This window comes from Passer montanus, unplaced genomic scaffold, assembly GCF_014805655.1.
Source record: "Passer montanus isolate IOZ18808 unplaced genomic scaffold, ASM1480565v1 scaffold3, whole genome shotgun sequence".
Lineage (NCBI taxonomy): Eukaryota > Metazoa > Chordata > Aves > Passeriformes > Passeridae > Passer > Passer montanus.
In genome coordinates this window covers 6,997,310-7,016,325 of record NW_024367707.1, presented here as the reverse complement: position 1 = coordinate 7,016,325, position 19,016 = coordinate 6,997,310, and the positions used below count along the sequence as shown (strand labels likewise).

General features: G+C 39.3%; 1 protein-coding gene across 1 annotated transcript in view; it reads left to right on the top strand.

Moving 5' to 3' along the window:
• REPS2 (RALBP1 associated Eps domain containing 2) overlaps nucleotides 1-19,016 on the top strand; it is a 95,347-nt gene that overhangs the window by 43,628 nt on the left and 32,703 nt on the right. The window contains exons 8-13 of the mRNA XM_039714400.1: nucleotides 1,367-1,430; nucleotides 3,759-3,901; nucleotides 6,971-7,065; nucleotides 10,355-10,424; nucleotides 12,303-12,368; nucleotides 16,653-16,695. Of these exons, the coding sequence (XP_039570334.1) occupies nucleotides 1,367-1,430; nucleotides 3,759-3,901; nucleotides 6,971-7,065; nucleotides 10,355-10,424; nucleotides 12,303-12,368; nucleotides 16,653-16,695 (481 nt within the window). The remainder of the gene's footprint in view (nucleotides 1-1,366; nucleotides 1,431-3,758; nucleotides 3,902-6,970; nucleotides 7,066-10,354; nucleotides 10,425-12,302; nucleotides 12,369-16,652; nucleotides 16,696-19,016) is intronic.

The window sequence follows — 19,016 nt, the reverse complement described above, 5'->3', positions numbered from 1 at the left end:
CAGCCTATTCAAATCAATATTGTGGCCCTTACATTTTCTCCTAAATATCCTGATTTTAGAAAAATAATTACATCTAAGGGAGAAGTGTTGGCAATTTGATAAAAATTAAAATGAGCTCTCTGCATTTGATGTGCTGTATTTGTGGATCACACCTGCAGTGTATATTGAGTTTAAAACCCCCTGAGGGTTGTGCTGGCTTCTCCAGCAGAACTGTGGCAGTGTCCATGTGATGACAGTGAAGCATGCAGTTAACTGCCCTGGGTGGTCAAGCCTGAGGATTTATGGTTCTGGGGGACTGAGATTTTGACCTCTAGGTAATCCAGAAACAATCCTAATTGAGAGCACGTACATGATAGAAGTATTGTTAAGAGCATACTGAGATGGCTCTGATCATACTCAGATTTCCATCCTGAATAGAAGGTCCAGGCTGCTTGTGAGAGAAGACAACCATGTACAGATAGTTGGTCTGGCAAGGAATATGTCACAGGTTTTAAACTGAGGTAGTTGTAATGAGCCCTGCTGTGTCACTGGGGTTCAGGAGGCTTTGATCCAACCAAAAGTTTAAAGAAATTACTTGCTGCTAACTGAAATTATTGCTGCAGCAGTTCATCTCAGTTAAGTCTCCTTCATGCAGTTTGCTTCAAAGAACAAATCATTGTTCAGGGTTGATTCTTTCCCCACTGGTTGCCCAAGGGGAAGAGGATTATTGTCCCAGAAGTCTGTGGTTTTTTTCCTTATGATCTGTAAGCCTGTACCCAGGAAGGGCTTCTGGGGTACCCCTGACAGCCTGTGCATGTGAGATGGTGAAGTGTCTTTGTTAACTAGAAGTATGAGAAGGGCTGCTATGGTAGGGTGAATGAGGATGCCTGCAGTAGGACAGGAGCTGTGTGCTAGCTGAATCTTCTGCAGTTTCTTTTTTATTTTCTTTTTTTTTTTTCCTCTCTGTAAAATTTTCACTGCAGGGAAAAGTCATGGTTGAAACAGCACACTGGGAGAGCAGTGCAGATGTCAAAGCACCATACTACTGTGCACATGACTTCTGGGTGAAGCAGGGCTGTTTGTGTCTGTTATTTCATCATTGGTGACATACTTGTTATGCAGGTTAGAGTTACTAGTGCTAAAGTAGTTTTCCCTTTATTTTTCCCATATGGAGGGAATGGAGAAATGAGGTCAACAGCTCTGTCTGGCTTTCTCTGTCATTTACTCAGAAGGAGACAAATGGTCCAGCATCTACAGTAGCATCCAATTAATCTGAGCAACTCTTGGACATAAATTAACTGCCTGCTTCTGGCATGGCAGACCTGGCAAAAGGGAAGAATTTGGAGAATTGATTTCCAGTGGTTGATGAGGCATGCTTTCCCAACAGGTTCCGTAGCAAAGAATTTCTTCACAAAATCAAAGCTGCCCATCCCGGAACTTTCTCACATCTGGTGAGTAGTGTAATATTTTTGGGGATGCCTATCACACTTTTGTAGAAAAGATGCTTAATTCAAGAGTTCTTGTTAAATTTTAAAAGTGTGTTCAAATATAATTATTGCTCTTATGTCCAGAATCACTTTGAGGCCCAAGCAGCAGGGTGGTCATTGGTCTTCCTGACACACTTGTTTTCTGGAGAGATGTTCACCTACTCAGCAGGACTGGGAAGGTTTGAACCCCAATGTAGATGAGAGCTCTTCTGAAGTGTATTGTAAGCAGCATTATTAGCTCAAAGAACTGGCATTTTTCATGAAATGACACAGAGGAGAAGCACCTCTGGAATGTTTTAGATGTGTTGTTGGTTTTATGTTTTTGTCTCTGTTCTGTCAGAGGAGGCCTAATTAAACAACTACATAATTCATTAGTGCTTTTCTAATGAACCAGTGCTCTTACTTTTAATGAGCTTATTGTGAAACAATTGTGGATGGAACTGTACGTGATAAAATTTGACAAGGATTCTATTATATTTTCATCAACAACATGGTGCTTTGTAATTTGTTGTCATCATTGCATATCTGATAGGAGGAACAAACAGTTTTAAACATGGATCAGAAATGCTGATAGTGATTTTGTTTTTATATATGCTTTTATGAAGAGAGATGAGAAGAAAAGCTTGCAAGAGCCTAAACATCTGTCAGGGTCAAAGGATATGTCTGGAATCTTTTCAAAGCGGATTGTCAGTTGTGAAAATAAAAAAAAATACCCAACTGAAGGAACATAGTGCTGGGGAAGTGAATATTGGAATTTAAATTTAAGATTACTTAAAAAGAATGGATTAACCTAATATGTTAGCAAATCAGATTTTATTTCTGTTGCTGACACAAGTTCTCTGTGCAGAATTTCAGGAAAAGTATTCCTTTCTAGTAGATGCTTTAATTTTGTGGCAATGTGATTTATCAGGTTGTATTGCTGTGTTAAACACATGGGATTTTTCAGTCCTTGTCACTATAACCTCAATAGTTTGAGAAATGTTTGTTACTTTCAAAGAGTAAGAAATTATGTGTTTATTTCAGACCATGTGCCCAAGATAAAATATTACTCAATTTTTGAAAAGAGTCAATTTATAAAATTGAATTCTTGAGTTTCTGAAGTTTGACTTCAGTGTTTGTGAAGTATACTAGAATTAGAGAGACCCACTTAGTAAGAAGTCAACAACAATATTTAAACTTGTCAAGAGCATTAATTTTGCTCTTCTTTAAAGGTTAGTCAGTGGTGCTACGTAACCATTGCTAAAGCCCATATTTAACTTTGTCTGCTTGAACTGTTTTAAGATCCTGTGTGAATTAGCCAAAGTGCTTCCTAATATTGGGAGGTTAATTCCACCCTTGGAACAATGTGCAGTTAATTGCTGCTCAGATGGCCACCTACATCCTGGACTGCATCACAAGAGGTGTGAGCAGCAGAGCGAGGGAAGGGATTCTGCACCTCTGCCCTGGCAAGGACCCCATCTGGAGTGCTGCATCCAGCTCTGGGCTCCCCAGCATGAGAAAAACATGGAGCAGTTGGAACAAGTCCAGAGAAGGTCCACTATGTTGATCACAGAGCTGGAGCACCCCTCCCGGGAAAACAGGCTGAGAGACTTGGGGCTATTCAGCCTGAAGAAATGGGTCTGGGAGATCTTCTACAGCTTTCCAGTACCTAGCAGGGTCCACAGGAGAGCTGGAGAGGGACTTTTCATAAGGGCATGTAGTGATAGGACAAGGGGAAATGGATGTAAGCTAAAGGACGGCAGGTTTAGATTAGATATTAGAAAGGACTTCTTTACTGTTAGGGTCATGAGGCCTTAGAACAGATTGCCTAGAGAGGTTGTGGACTTCCCATCCCTGGAAGTGTTTATGGCCAGGCTGGTTGGGGTTTTGAATAACCTGATCTAGTGGAAGGTTCCCTGCCCATGGCAGGGGAGTTGGAATTGGACCTGGACTTATCTAATGGAATTAGTTGGAATTATCTTTGAAGGCTCTTCTAACTCCCTATGATTCTATAAGTATAAATTATATATTTCACGTTCTACTATACCCATACCATCACATTCAGTGGCATGATGCATTAAGGAAATGTATTTTACTGAAAAAGAAAAAAGTGGCAAGTCAGTTTTATAAAATCAGCTAGCTTCATCTTCCCAAGACAAATGTGCAAGTCAGGATCAAGTGTACATGACAGAGATGCTTGTCTTGTGTTAAAATACCCCTTCTCAGAGTTGCATTTTTGTCTCCCATGTGATGGCACACATATGTTTCCCTGAGGTAACACCTTGGAAAACGTGTGCCTGTTTTTATCCACAGGGAGCTGAGTGATGTGGATTGTGATGGGGCACTGACACTCCCGGAGTTTTGTGCCGCTTTCCACCTTGTGGTTGCGAGGAAGAATGGTTACCAGCTGCCTGAGACACTGCCAGAGACACTGCTGCCCGAGTACCTTCAAGCAGGTAAAGCTCCTGTGGCAAGTCATGTCCCTGCAGCCAGCTCAGAAATCCAACATGTGTGTAAGACAGGTTCACCTTCCATCCTGGAATGGGCTTCTGTGCTGTGTAATGACTCTCCAGCTGCATTTAAGGCATGTGTTTTTAATTGTACTTATGAAGTGATTGCTGAAGAAGTAATATATCAAAGCAGAGATAGGGATGCAGAATGGAACAGTTACCTGCCTCTTAACGTCTGCCCCTTTGCTCTGTTGTGCTTCAGGTGTGAGGACAGATAAAGAGGCAGCTGAATACCTGTAAAGCAAAGGGAATCCAGCAGTGGCTTTAAACTGAAAGAGGACAGGTTTATGTTAGATTTTAGGAAGAGTTTGTTTACTCTGAGGGCAGTGAGTCACTGGAACAGGTTGCCCAGAGCAGCTGTGGATGTTCCACCCCTGAAAGAGTTCAAGGCCAGGTTGGACAAGGCCTGGAGCCACCTGGTCTAGTGGAAGGTAAGGGAGGTTGGAACTAGGTAATCTTTAAAATCTCTCCCAGTTCAAACCATTCTGTGAGTCTATCATATAGCTTTTAATTTTTTTGATGATTTTTCCTTAAAGTATCTATATCTTGAAGATTTGTTAAAAATCATACTGGACTGCATTAGAACTTAATAAGGCTAGTGTATTTTTCTAGATGGAGATACTGATTATATCAAAGGTTGAATTTTTTTTGTAATTTATTTTACGTAATCCACAGGTACTTCTGTGGGTGGCTTGCATTAATGACAGGAGGATTACAACAATTTGTGTAGCACAAGGATGAATTAATCCAAAATATAACATACTTCAGTAACAATGTGCAGTGAAAGACCTGCCCTTTCATTTGTTCTCTTCAGTTACGTCTCTTTTAATTATAAATGAATGTTGAAATATATACTGTTACATCTAAAAATGTGCATGACTCTCGAGGGCAAGGAGGATTAATCACAGATGATAATTACAGTGCTAAGGGATAATATTTAAGACCTAATAAAATCTCCATTAAATTTGATGACACTGAATACATTAAAAGCCAGGAAAAGAGCAAATCAAGCTGCAGTTAGGAAAATTAAATGTTGACCCCGTATCAGATTTGGGAAATAATTTCTGATGGAGTCATGTTCCCTGTAATCCATTAGATTCATATCCAATGCAATAAGCTGGAAAACAGGCACTTCCACATCTTCATCACTTTTAGTCTCTCTGATTACGTTCCCCTGTCATAATTATGACTTCCCTTTTCCCTCCAGGACCACCACTTTGTTCACTACTTTCATGCCTGGTGTCATGATAAATTGGCTTGTAAACTCATCCATGCAGGTTCTTTTTGATGTGTCTTCACATTGAACCTTTTTGGGTAAAACTGCAATGCAAATAACTATCTCTAGTAGCAGGGAATCACTTTGTCAATGGGAGAGATAGCATGGTAAGCTGCAGGTGTTCCCTGGGAGTCCTTTTTTTCCCTATTTGTCCATTTCAGCACTTAGTTCTACCATTTTCTTAGATGATTATTGTTTCATGCTATTGCATGAGACCAAGCATTTCAAGCAAATCTACATGGAAGAGATGAAAGGACTAATTGTTTCTTGTGGGTCCTTTAAATACCTCGGCTAATGAACTAATTCTGGTTAATCTAAGGGTCTGAAAATATCTCGTGCTCATTCTGCTACCTGGTCGGGATTCATAAATATGTCTTTTGAAAGACTTGCATTACTGAAAAGCAGAACATCTCAACACACTGTGAAACTGTGAATCACAGAAAAGCATAAAGCCCTGGTTGTATTACTTCTGAAATCAGAGCACTGACAAGTGTGTAAGTTCCTCATACAGTTACCTAAAATGTCAGAAGCAATTTTCAAGAGAAATCTTGTGTATTCATGTTTTCATAATTTGATTTCTGTGAAATTTAGACTTTTTTTTTCAAATTTTTTGGCTGCTTAGGACTCCAAAGAAGAATACAGTTTTTCGTTAGGTCGCTGCATTAGTTTCAGAATGAGGCATAATTTGGTTCAATTGAAGTATTTGCATCTGATAAGAATGCTGTTAAAGCTTCAAATAAAACTACTTGGAGCAAAAAGCATTTAAGAATGCATTAATCTTGCTAGTTTTATGGCTTGTACCGTAAACTACAAGCATAACTGGTCCAAATGCTATCCTGGCACAGCTCCGTTGACAATTTGACCCACCACCTTATTTCTGGAAACTTTTTATTAAAACTAATTTGCAAAATCTCAAAAGCTATTTGCCCTGTGTGTAACCCACTGTACTGTAAATTAAGACAGATTTCCAAGAGCTTAATTTATTGAGATAAAATAAATGCTAGCCAAAACCTAGAAATGTGGTTGTTCTGCCTTTTACTATATTGATCTTTAAAAAAAGATGTTTTCCAGCTCATAAGACAGATTTATCTCAGAGGAGCTAATCCCAGAGTGATACCAGCAGAAGGACCTGAGCTTGAGCCTAGAAATTAGCTTGTTGTGAATATTCCTTTGAGAAGTTAGATGTGATTTTTTTCCTTTTTGTTTTTTCCCCTATGCTTTCAATGTTGTTTAGTTGAAGGTGGTGTCTACTACAGCATCCACTGTGTTTAGTGCTTTGCATTTGCTGGCCTTCAATTTTAGAGTAATGTAGATTCTACTATAATGTAGATTCTGCTATACTTTTCAATACTCAAGAAGTCAAAATTGCAGCTGAAGGTAGGTACCTTTAACATTGCTAAGAGAATAAGATATAAACTATAAGATAGTTGATACTGGACTGGGAGAAGAAAACATTTCTTCCAAATTTCACCATTATTTCTACAACAAAAATTATACAAGCTGTCCCTTTAATGACACTGATTTACTTAAGATGCAAGACAGAAAGATTTTCTTCATGGTGTGTGTCATCCATGTCTTATGCATTAGGTCTGTGATGTAGAAATGAAGAGCAAAATTATGCTAGAACAGGTTTCTAAAAAGTATGTAACCAAAGACTTGGTGTGTCTCTGTGTTTGGCTTTGGGTTGGCTTTTTGTTGGCTTGGGTTATTTTTACTTTTTTCTTTTCTTTTCCCTGCAGCTTGTTTGAAGCCCGTGCGTGACTGTGCGCTGTTTGACTCTTACTCTGAGCCGCTGCCAAGCAGTCAGCAGACTCGGGACCTCAGTCGGGCAGAGGTGAGAAGGTGTCAGCTGGGTCCTTACCTTGCAGAGGGGAGGGGGCTGCCCCAGCTTCACGAGACTGTGCTATGTGAGCAGCAGGACTGGGAGTCTCTAAGAGGACTTTAGGAGTCTCTAAGTCTCTATTATGCCATGTCAAACCCCCAGCTCAGCCATTTTTTCTGTGTATGGAAAGGGCTGACAGGCTTTTCAAGAGATACTCCCACATAACAGAGTTCACAGTAGTCACTGAGGGACTTGTGAGATGCTGGAATCCTCAGAGAAATGAGCTCTACCTGCTGGTGTCCTGCAGAGCTGCTGCAGGAGGGGCAGTGGGGCACGTGGGCCGTGCTCAGGTGAAGTATCTGCTCAGTCTGAATTGGTTGAAAATATGAGGCTTCAACACAGACCTAGGATCGTAAAATCATATAGTTTGGAAAAGACTTCCCAGATTATCAATTCCAATTGTTAGCCCAGCACTGCCTTCTTTCAGATGGTTGTAGAGAGCAATAAGGTCATCCCTGAGCATCCTTTTCTCCAGGATAAGCAACTCCAGCTCCCTCAGGCACTCCTTCTGTTCTCTGGACCCTCCACCAGCTTCATTGCCCTTGTATGAACATATGCCAATGTCCTTTCTTGCAGTGAGAGGCTCACAGGTGAACACAGTAGGTTTATTTGGATGGAACAAGGCCTTTGGACTAGATCTCCAGAGGTCCCTTCCAAACCCAGCCATTGTATGATACTGTGAAGTCTTCTGCAAGCAAAACTGAATTAAGGAGAAGAGTTTAACACTGAGGTTAAAATCCCAAACTTTTAAAGACCCTGTAGAGCTGAACTAATCATGGCCACTGAGTTGTGCCTGCATATTGCAACTCTCAATATATGTGCCGTGGGATTTAAAGGTTTAGTGTTAAGGTAGTAAATCAAGTGGCAGACTGACTGCAGGAACTGGCCCTTCTGACACTCTTCCAAGTTTAAAAATAATGGTATGTCATGGCAGCTCAGCAAGGCTGTTCTCCAGCTATTTCCTCCCAGTGCCTTGCTCTGGGGAGTCCCTGGGTCAGAACCCAGCTGCTCCCTCATCAAATCCATCTTGGCAGTGGTACCACCAAACAGAATCTCCTAAGCTTCTATGGAGTACAGTGTTCACTTTGGACAATGCTGCAGCCAGCACATTGAGCACTCAGTGTATCTTCTGGAACTGTTAAAATACATGTTGTATCCCTGGGAGGTGTTGCTCATCCTACAGCAACCTCATCCTTGGCCAAAGCACAGCAGTCACGCTGGGCTTGGGAAGCAGCACTGCAGATCTGGTAGTGCAGGGTGCAGGCATGTTGGCAGCATGGGCAGATCCTTTACCAGAATCACCTAATCCCTTGCTTATGACCTTATTTTGGGTGGCTTGCAACATAGAATACAAAAGAAGATACGGATATAATATAGAGTTAAATTATATTTGAAATGCAAACAAATAAATGATTATGTATCTTTCATATACATAATTTAAAGGTTTCAGTTTACATCGTCCAAGATTAATGGACTTTAAAATCTCCACAAAAGTGATTTGAAAATTATTTTTCACTTGATTTTTTTGTTCAATTTATGTTTTTATATTCAGAATTAATACACTGAATGAAGATAATTTGGAAGGTCAGTAATTCATCTTCCATTCATCTCCCTCAGTGGGAAGTGCAGCAATTCACTATTGCAATTTCATTTGTATCTTGGCTAGGGGAGGAATTATACTTTAGATACTTGATCACTACATTAAAAATATTATATTGTCAATGCAATCTGTTATGCATTACCTTCATGTCTTTTTAAATTTCCACTTATTGTCCATTCAGGCTATTTAATTTCATTTCAGATGCCTGTTTTTACTGTGACTGCTGAATTACAATACTGCAGTAAAATAGAAGTAGTTCCTGAATGCATTCATAAAGAAAATAATGTCAGGAGACACGTCACCTGCATGTTAGGCTCTGTTAAACTTGAAAAACACACCAAGGCTGCTGATATTATGCTTGGGAGTGACACGGGTGACTGCCTTCTGTTTACCAAGGAAGTTTTGTCTTCACAGTTCGTTTTTTTTCCTCAAGTTTTTGCCTCCCACTCGCCTTTGGTTCTTTTCTGCAAGTTTTCTCACTGCCAAAATCCTGGAGTTAAAGCATGCATAAAATGACTGGCTGGGGTTCCTCTGGGCTCTCTCAGAAATGTCATGCTCACAGTTCATTGAAATCTCTGGAAGTCATTCTGTCAATTAAAGCATGCATTGAGTTAGATCTGTGGTCTCATGTTCTTCACTTGAGTGTCAGGGCTAGCTATGGGTGTAAAATGTTTTGTTCATACATTTTCAGAGTCCTCAAGCCATATTTTTGCTGTGTTGCTTTCTCAGAAGTACTAGGGTATCCCATTCCTCAGAAACTTTATAAAACAAATCTCACTGACCTTTACTGTGGAGTTTTCCTTTCTGAACTGACTTGAGATTTTTGTGGTCTTTTAAAAATGTCTATGAAATCTAGGTTTCTCAATTCATTTGTTTAGGCCAAATTTATTTCAGGACGTTTTCAGGTAAAACCTTTTCCGTACTCCCTGGGAAAAACCAGCATCACTTAATATTTAGAGAAGTTTAGGGTTTCTGATATTTGCTTGAATATTTGCTTGCAGAGTGTATTCTTGTTCTTACAGATAAGTGAGGTAGAATTTATTCCAGCAGAAGCTCCAAGAACATGCCTATAAGTTGCTGCTGAAATAACAGAAAATCAAGGAATACAACTGGGGAAAAATTCTCTGTTATGCTGTCAAGGCCTGAATGGGCCTCCAACAGACTTGCTAATGAAATTGTTTTTTACATCTCTATGACTGCATGTTGAAAGAAAAGAGTAGTTAAAGGATCAGCCACGTCAGCCAGGAGCCTTTAAAGTATAACCATCAGGCTCTGCAGTACAGCTGGAGTTTTGGTTAGAGAGACTTTTCTCATGGAGGCTGGAGAAGCTTTCATCTCTCCTTACCAGGTGTTACATATGGCTCTGTTGGGAGAGGTCTCTGTTACATACAGTCCTTACCTCCTTCAGCTGTTCACTGTTGAAGTGCTTCTTTAACTAATTTCCAGTGTGGGACTGCTGTACCTTGAAAAGTAGTTATAGTGTCTTTCTGTAGGTCCTCAATTCTTCTTTATCTAACAAAGAAATTGTGGTACAAGAGCAAATGTCACCATTATTTGTGTCGATCTGTATTCTTAAATATTTGGCTGTGGAAAGGTACAAGCTGTAACAATCAGTGTAATTAACAAATCTTCTATCTTTAGAAGTCATCAGCTGAAGAGGTACCTGATAACTCTGCCCTATTACAAGATGGAAAGAAAGATGACAAACAAGGTATTCAAATAAATGATTTCTTTCCATTAGGGGTTAAATTAGCGTATTTTTAGTAAGCCCCTATGTTTCCAGAGTGTGTTTAATTTCTAAGCTGGCTGTGTGTTGCTAAAGATTTAAAGAGACAGCTCACTGCAGCTGAGTTGAAGACAAATGAATTGAGGGGTTTGCTTCAAAATTAGTTCTGTCATATGTGAATGATATAAAATGTACCTTCTAAAATATGTCTAGCCCTAAGGCAATTAATGTTGTGCTTCTTAAACAAAATTTTTATTGTTATCAGGAATTTTTTAAGAGTAAAGATTACACTGTGCCAAATTTTCAATTTCCATTTTTGCAAGAAACACCACACTTCAAATCAGTTTTTACTCCTATTTGAAAAAAATTAATCCCTGTATTTTCTTGAAAAATGAAATTTTTAGTCAAATTGGACTGAAAAGATTAATTGATTCATTCATTTCATTTGACATCCATCAGCAGCAAGTCCTGTGAAATTGAAGTGATCTTTCTCTTTTTTGCTGCAGTAGCTTTTATGGCTTCTAGAATTGGCACTGGATCATCACACAGCCATTCATTCCCTTTTATATTCCCTTTTCCCAATTCTTACTTGCTGTCCCTGCCTTATAGAAACAATACAGTTGTGGGTATTCTGTTGCCTGATTCTCAGAGCTGCAGATTATGTATGAATTGAAATAAAAAATATCTTGGCCTCCCAGATGTCTACATGTTAAGATTGCATCAGAGCTGTGGGACCAGGTAGTCCACATTCCTGATTCACCTTCCACACTCGGGTGAGACAGAGTTTGACAGATTCCCAGAGTCCCTTTCTCAAAGAAAGTTTGTCAAGGATTGATGTGTGTTTGTAAAACATCTTGACACACCGTCATATTCCAAGAAATCAGTGTTTTGTTGACAAGGTTTGTTTTGTTGTAAAACGTGTAATGAACTAGAGAAGGACTTGAACCTTGAAGGTTGTTGCTTTGAAATGTCTAGGGAAGATTTACTTTTTACTAAGGGAATATTTTTTCCCTGTTCAGATGATGAAGTTGTGCTTTTATTTTTATAGCTGACATGTTAAGTCACATGGGAACCTGTTTTGAGACATGCAGTCCTCCTTCAGGGCTGAAGATATTCTGTGTTTATGACACAAATTGCTACCTTTTCAGCCAAGAACAAATACTTTTGTTCTACCTTTTATTACTGTTCTGACAAACATGAGAACAGATCTCTCTCCTAACTGAGGGGTCTCCCCAGAAGTTGAGAAGCTGCAGCTGAGGACAGTAGAAGCAAATTTTACTGCATTTTCAAAAATTTCCAAGTAAATTAATTTAACTTTTGTTATCATATAGTTAAATTTAGGAGATAATGTAAACCGAACTGGCTTACAAGACCCAAAACTTTTCCCACATGTTTTGGTTGATAAAGGCAGATAATAGAGCAGGTCAGATTGGAAGGGACATCTGGTTCAACCTCCTTGCTAAAGCAGGCTCATCCTAGAGCAGCAGAGATTTCATTCCAAGTGGTCATTTAACACTGAGTGTTACAGTTCATCAAAACACACTATTAAAAAACTCCATTAGAAAGGATGCATTAGGGGAATGTGGAAGGGGAATAAGCACTCAACCCCACAAATTATCAGAATTTGAGATTATTTGGGAGCTTGAGTGTAGGTCTTTCTTTCTGGTCTTGACTTTTGTGCTCTTGGAAATTGTTAACTTGTTTGAGTACTTCAGTTTCTGAGGGTATTTGGCTACTTTTCAAGTATGTTTGGTGTTATAAGATGTCCCATACCAATTGAGGTGTTCCTTTCTCAGGTGTTCTTTCTCAGACCCACACATACTTAAAGTAATTATCTTTTCTTTTTTTTTTTTTTTTTAAAAGCTCTTAAAGTAAGCACTACTCTCAAAACTATACCAAAGGAATTTCAGCACTTGACTGTGAAAGCAGGTAAGGAAAAAAAATGCCATGTTACTTGCATGAGAATTTTGATCAAGTATTTCTATAATCACAGTAAGCCTAAATTAGTGTAGCTTGATTAATTTTTGAAAGAACTTTTTTCCTTTGTACTACTTTCCTACTGATATTAGCTTTTACCTCATAATGACTCCTGTTTGTAAGACAAATATTAATTACCTTTTCAGGTTGTCAGAAGGATTTCTTGCTGTCTTTCCCTCATTGTTAGTGTATGGCTTTTTCCTGTGTGGAAAATGTTTTAAGCTGTTGTAAAGATTCTGAAGTTCTTCTGTGCTACAAACAAGATGCAAGAGTGTGAATATTGTACCTCTTGGTAAAAACTCATCTAAAGTATAGAATAACTAAGTAATGTTTTGGTAACTATTCTGAAATTGCCTGTTTCTTTGTGATAGCTCAGCTTTCTTATTTTGTGTCAAGGAGTTACAGGACAGAGATCTTTGGAAACACAGACCTTGAGGCACTGAAGGCACTGATGCAAGGTTTTGATTCAGGGCTTGTTTCTGTGTTGAAACCACTCCTGATTTTTCTCTCTATCTGCAAAATACACTCCTTGTTCCTATCATTCTGGAAAATGTTATTTTTGGAACAGCATATTTCAAAATTACTTTTTTGGTCTGGAAACTTCCCCTGCATTCAGTTCAGTTCATCAGACCTCCCTTGCCTTCCTCTTTGTTAATCTCTTTCTACAGTGGTAAGAATGTTTTTAAGCCCTCCCTGGTCCCAGTCAAGCTAAAATCTTGCTTTCTCTTCCTTTTGCATGAATGTTTTTCCTCCTGAAGATATCCTTGATTAAGAAAATGGACCCCACATGTCTGTCACATCAGTTTTGTCTTATAGCTCGATTTATTCATGGCTGCTCAACAGCTGCATGCCTCATTTCCCAAATCTTTTTTTCCTGGCTTCTCCCCAAACACTTGGAAGCTGCCAGATTTGCTATCTTCAGCTTCTGTTCTCAAAAGATTGCTGCTTCTCCTTTACACACACACACACTCTTGCACATCCCTCTCAGGGAAATGAGAGGATGGTTGCCTGACTTTCTGTTCTGTTCTCCTTCCCCTGGTTTTGCCCAGGTGCACAGGGGAGTTTTAATTTCAGTTCAGCAATTCTGTCTTTAGTACATTTAGGGAAGACACTTACTGTCACCTGCACATCTCCTTCCTCTGTCTTTCATCTCCTGGTCAGGGAGATCTTCCCTATGCTGCTGTGCTCTCCAGCAGTGTTGCTGTGTTTGTGTACCAAGGGCCACAGAATTTCACTCCATCTTTGTGGCTCCTGTCCCTGCGGGGTTCCACTCTTGCTGTGCTGCTCATTGAGGATTTGAGCCAGCACATTCTCAGGTTGCATGCTACAACTGGTGTGAAAAGTAAAAATGTTTATCTATCCAGTCGAGTAGATGCAGCACAGTAATTGAGTGGTTGTTTCAGAATCAGTCACCATTCTGAAAGGTCATTGTAATCATTAACCTCCAGCATGAAAACTCATTTGGGATGAAGTGGGAGAAATTCTGCATGCTTCTTGGGTTATTCATTTAGGCTGTTTATGTAAACTCAGGAAAGATGATAGTCTGTGAAAGTTTTCTTTGCCATCAGAAGGTCTGGAAATTTGAAATCGGTAAGAACTTTATATACTCAGTATTCTGAATATCTGGCCAGTTTATTTAGACTCTTAAGTGCAGGATCATTGTTGACCTTAGCTTTTTAAAGGACTGAGAGCCAAATTTCCAAGCATTCAAATTGTACGTTTCTCCTTAGATGACCAATAAGAAATGAGTCGTTGATGTTGACTATGGGGAATGCTTTGGTTTTTTGATTTAGCCTTTCACCTTTTTCAGCACAATTTTTCCACCTGATCTTAAGCCTGCAAAATAAGGAGGCAGCTGTTGAGTGTAAGATGTTAGCCTACAATTAAGAGTTACCAAATCAACATACTACAAAATATTAAAATGAAGTTGTCATGTAAGAGGGCTGCGGGAGCAGCTCAACACCCAAACCAGGAACTTCACACCCTCTTTGCTTACTGCAGACCAAACTGCTTAGTCCATCACACTCTGCTACTCCAGGAATTGTACAAACTTTTGAATAATCAATGTAAATTCTTTGCTCAACAGGTTTAACTTATCCATGTAATGAAAGTTAGGCTTGTGTAACCATAGCAGTAAAAATACGGAAAACTTGTGAACTGAATAAATAGTTCTGTATCATCTTGAATGATTTTGTCATGTATGTGTATAAACCTGCTCCTCAGGCATGAAGTGTGCACAAACTGAATGTACCAAAATAGCTGCAAGTTTCTTGGAAATCCTGCCACAATTATTTGTATGTCCTAATAATGAACGACCTGCTTCATAGTATTTTTTGTATTATAGTACTTCTTTTGAAAGGAATGCTAAGTCTGGGTATTCTGTAATTGTAGCCTTGAATTTCCTAGTTTTTCAAAAGCTTAAAAAGAAAATCCTTGGTAGTGGTATTTTATTGCTATCATTTTTTATTAGTAGTCATTTTGGAATTCTCTCTTCCTTATGTGCTTTCCTGTTTACCTCAACAGGATGTCCTTGGAGAGTTTGAATGTCAGTTTTACCTACAGGTTTTTTATTTGAAAGGCTTTCTAGAATAGAATTACAGTCTCCATAAGTAAAGGAAAATTTGACGAGTCTTAAACATGGTTTAGCTTGGAAAGGATTTATACTTCCTATTTCTAAGTGGCATATTTAATAATTGTGCATGTAATTTAATAATCAGCAATTTCAGCATTGGAAAATTGGGTCATATGGCTGTAGGGAAGCAGTGTCTGAAGTTGTATTCTCTGGGAGTTTGACACAGAGAGAGGGAGGAGGATTATCACCACTGCATATTTTAATATTAATTCCCTCTCCCTTCTTTAGTTGCTAGGAAGAGTTTGTTGCAGAGAAGTCTGGAATGACTGTGAACCAGTTTGGTGATGACAATCTACTGGAACTTGGTTTATAAGTGGTCACTGCCAGCTGTGGTGGGGTTTGTTCTATCCGAAACACTGACCAGCTCTGCATGATCCTAAAAGCAGTTTCTTTTATGAAGAGCTGTTGTGTGCTGTACATGTGCCATATGCTGCTCCTTGTCTTCTGTGACCCCAAAGCCTCCTATGGATGGTCTGTGCAGTGGTACAGTGCAAGCCATTAAAAGCTCAGTATTTGCCAGCTGCTGCCACAGGCAGCTCCTGCTCAGTGGTTTGGAGGATCCCTTGTATTCTCAGGTAGTGCTCTGTGGTAGCTGATGAGAGAAATGCTCTGTAGTAACTGGTGATAAATGCCTGACTTGAAAGTAGGCATGTATCTGAAGGGAGATAGAAATTCTGACAATTATTTTTTTTCCCCAACGTACTTCGTTTCTCCTGAGTGTTGTACCTTGATTAGTAGACTGAGAAAAATACAAAGATTCACTTTGTATATGCACTGGGATCATTGATGCTTCTGTAATACCTTGAGGATATCTCAGTGGGATGAATTTGGAAGCAATCATGCAGATATGTTTTCTCAAAATTATCTGATTCTAGTAAGGAGAGTAACAGAAAAGACAGTGTAAAGCAAGGAACAGCCTCAAGGAATTACCTAGAGATGATAATTCAGCACTGTTGTTTTCCTGTCACATAAAACCTGCATGTGGCGGGGTATTTGGAATTTATCCAAATAACAGAAACCCATTTTTACATTAATAGAAATATGTTTGATCAACATCTTGACTTAAAAGCTTTCTTCATTCAAATACCTTTTGTTCCCAAGGTCAAAACAGTCTCAACATGACATGTTAATATTTTGTAATGGGTGATGTACATTTACACTAATTAGTTAAAGTATTTAGGAAGGACATAAACCTTTGTGCTTTTGGAAGCAGACAAGTAATAGATTAAGAGTTCTGGACTAAGAACAAAATGTTTTCTATAAAAAGTTTTATTGTTCCTTACGTTGCTATATCACAACTACATCTATGACTACAGGTCAGATCTACCAGACCTATTCCTCTTCCTGTGTTCTGCTAACCAAATTAAAAAGGTGAAGCTCTCACTACATGTTGGCTTTTGAATTCTTAGGACATTTACACGCTACAAAAAGAAAGGGGAAGGAGAAGTGAAAATCAATCCCCATTGCTCATGTGAGATGAGTATACTCTCACATCCAGATTTGCAACACTCACATGTTTAATGGACACTGATTCTGAAGCTGAAGACATTTATTTAAAATATGATGTTTTAGTGGTTCTTTTTTCTTTTTCTTTTCTATTCCAGCTGCTCAAGAACCTAATGCATTCAGAGCCAGACCACGATCCAGGTACTGCTTTCACTCCTGTTTCAGGAAAAGGCATATGCTCCTCTGGTGATAGATACCAGGCATCAGAACTGGTGTTGGATTTTTTTTTTTTAATTGGTGTTGTGCTGGAAGTACAGCTCAGATCAGACAGATTTACCAGAAGGAATCTGTAAGCTATAGACCCTACATAAATACTGTGCTAGGGCCCCATGATCTCTGGTCATAAGGTTCTGGAAGTTTTGCCTATCTGCCCAGCCCTGCTGCCTTGTTGGGGTGGTGGCTGCCTCCAGCCCAGCCCCAGGGGTGTCGTGGCAGGATAGCTGGGACCACCCCACTGCAGGGAACATCCTCAGCAATTCTGTGCTCTTGCAACCTGCACGGTGATTTCAAATGGAGGGAGGCACTGCACATTCCTGCAGAAACAGCAGTAGTAGCTCAGCTCTCAGCTGTGGGTGAGTGAATTCTTTTATTGGCATTCATGTGCTTGGCTGTGGTTGGTTGGTGTGTGATGGAAGGACTTCAGGACTGTTGTGTGCTAGAAGTGACACCTACTGAATTTGGATGTTTGAAAGAAAAGGGAAACCAGTGCCAGAAAGCATTGTATATACATGGATTCCCTCCTGGGTTGGTTGTCACCTACTGGTGTATAGCCATATTGTTAATTGACCTTCAACTTGTTATTTTTGGTGCTAGTTAGAGGGGTCTGCTTAGGACTTTTTTGCTTGGGTAATGAGAGTATAATCAGAAGCTGTCTGCTTATAGTCTTGTCAAAGCCTGCTAGTAAGAGAGGATCAGCTATAAGCATGGTGATTGAGGATTGAAATCCTCTGTTCTTAGGACCTATATTCGGGAAGGCTGAACTGCCTTGTGTGCTGATTTTCTGCTGCTAGCCAAAGCTTTTTAGTTTCTGCAGAGTTTTAAATTTTCTTGCCGTGTTACTAAATTGCAAATATGCAAAAAATGTGTGCAAATACATACAACACAAAATGCTTAAACAAGCTCAGAAAAAGTCACTTGAATGTGACTGCTCTGTCACATGTGGCTGTCTCACATCTGACTGTATGTCACTGCTTCATTGCAGAAGTTGAGACTAAAGATGCTTGAGCACATGCTTGAACTCAGACCTGCTGTGTTGTTGGAAATGGGATGAAATACCACAGAGGGATTTATTTTTCTCTTTAAAATGACTGGGGTGTTACGAAAAAAGGTGTATTAATGGACTTCAAAACCAGATTCTTTAAAACCAGATTGGAATATATTCAGTAACTGAGAAAACAAATAAAAACAGTGAAAGAATTTGTGGTGTGAAAAATAAATCTGGTAAACTTGGTGGTGATAATGAACAAGTAGAATTGTTGGTGGCTCCTCTGGTGGGTCCTAAAAATTCTGATTCAGAAGTGAGGAGGACTTTGACAGTCCTATTAAAGAAAGAAGTAAATTAGGAAGTCTTGTCTCTAGCAGAACGAGAACAAGATTTACATGAAGTAAATCAGTGATTCAGGCTCCTTTAAGAAAAGTTGTGGGACTGCTGGGAAAGCCATCTATGTGCATGTGCTGTTTACTAACTGTGAGTTACTGACTTGGAAAGAGGATGTTGCATCTCATTGTAACAATCCAAATGATACGCATAGTTTTATTAAATCTGTGATGATGACACATAACCCCAGCTGGGGAGATACATAAGTTTGGTTAGAAAACTTATTTATGAAGAAAAAAAAAGCTAGAAAAAGCAAAGGAAGGACTGAATAGGAGAAAAGTTGAGGAGCTGGATCAGAAAATTCCTGATCTTGAATGGGATTTGAATGAAGATGTTGGATTAAAAGGAGTAAAAGTCTTGATTTTATATGCAAATTCATAATGGAGTGGAAAAATCTAGGAGTCTTGCAGATTTGTATGAGGTAAAGCAGGGCGACAGAGAATCTCCATTCGCTTTTCATGAGTAGTTGTGTGAAGTGGCTCATAAATGGACAAACTTGGACCTGGAGAGTAAGGGTCATAGAATGTTGTTCAACATGCTCTTAATTGGACAGCTGGCACTGGATATTAGGAACCTGTTTGGCAAAAATAAAAAAGGTCCATTTGTCATTAGTGGGAGTAATTTCTGTTTTACCCAAATGTGCTCTGACATGCAGTATGTGTTACAGTAACTCTAACATCTCATGTCACCAGTGCTCATTTTGAACACTCTTGGTCTTGCGTGGCCTTGGTTTTTCTAAACTCATAACTACAACAGCTGAAAAAATTTAACAGTATTTGGCAAAATCAAAATTCTTAGCAAATTCACCACACCACATTTGGATTAATGTGCTGTGGGAGGGCCTGGAAAGAGATACTGAGCCATG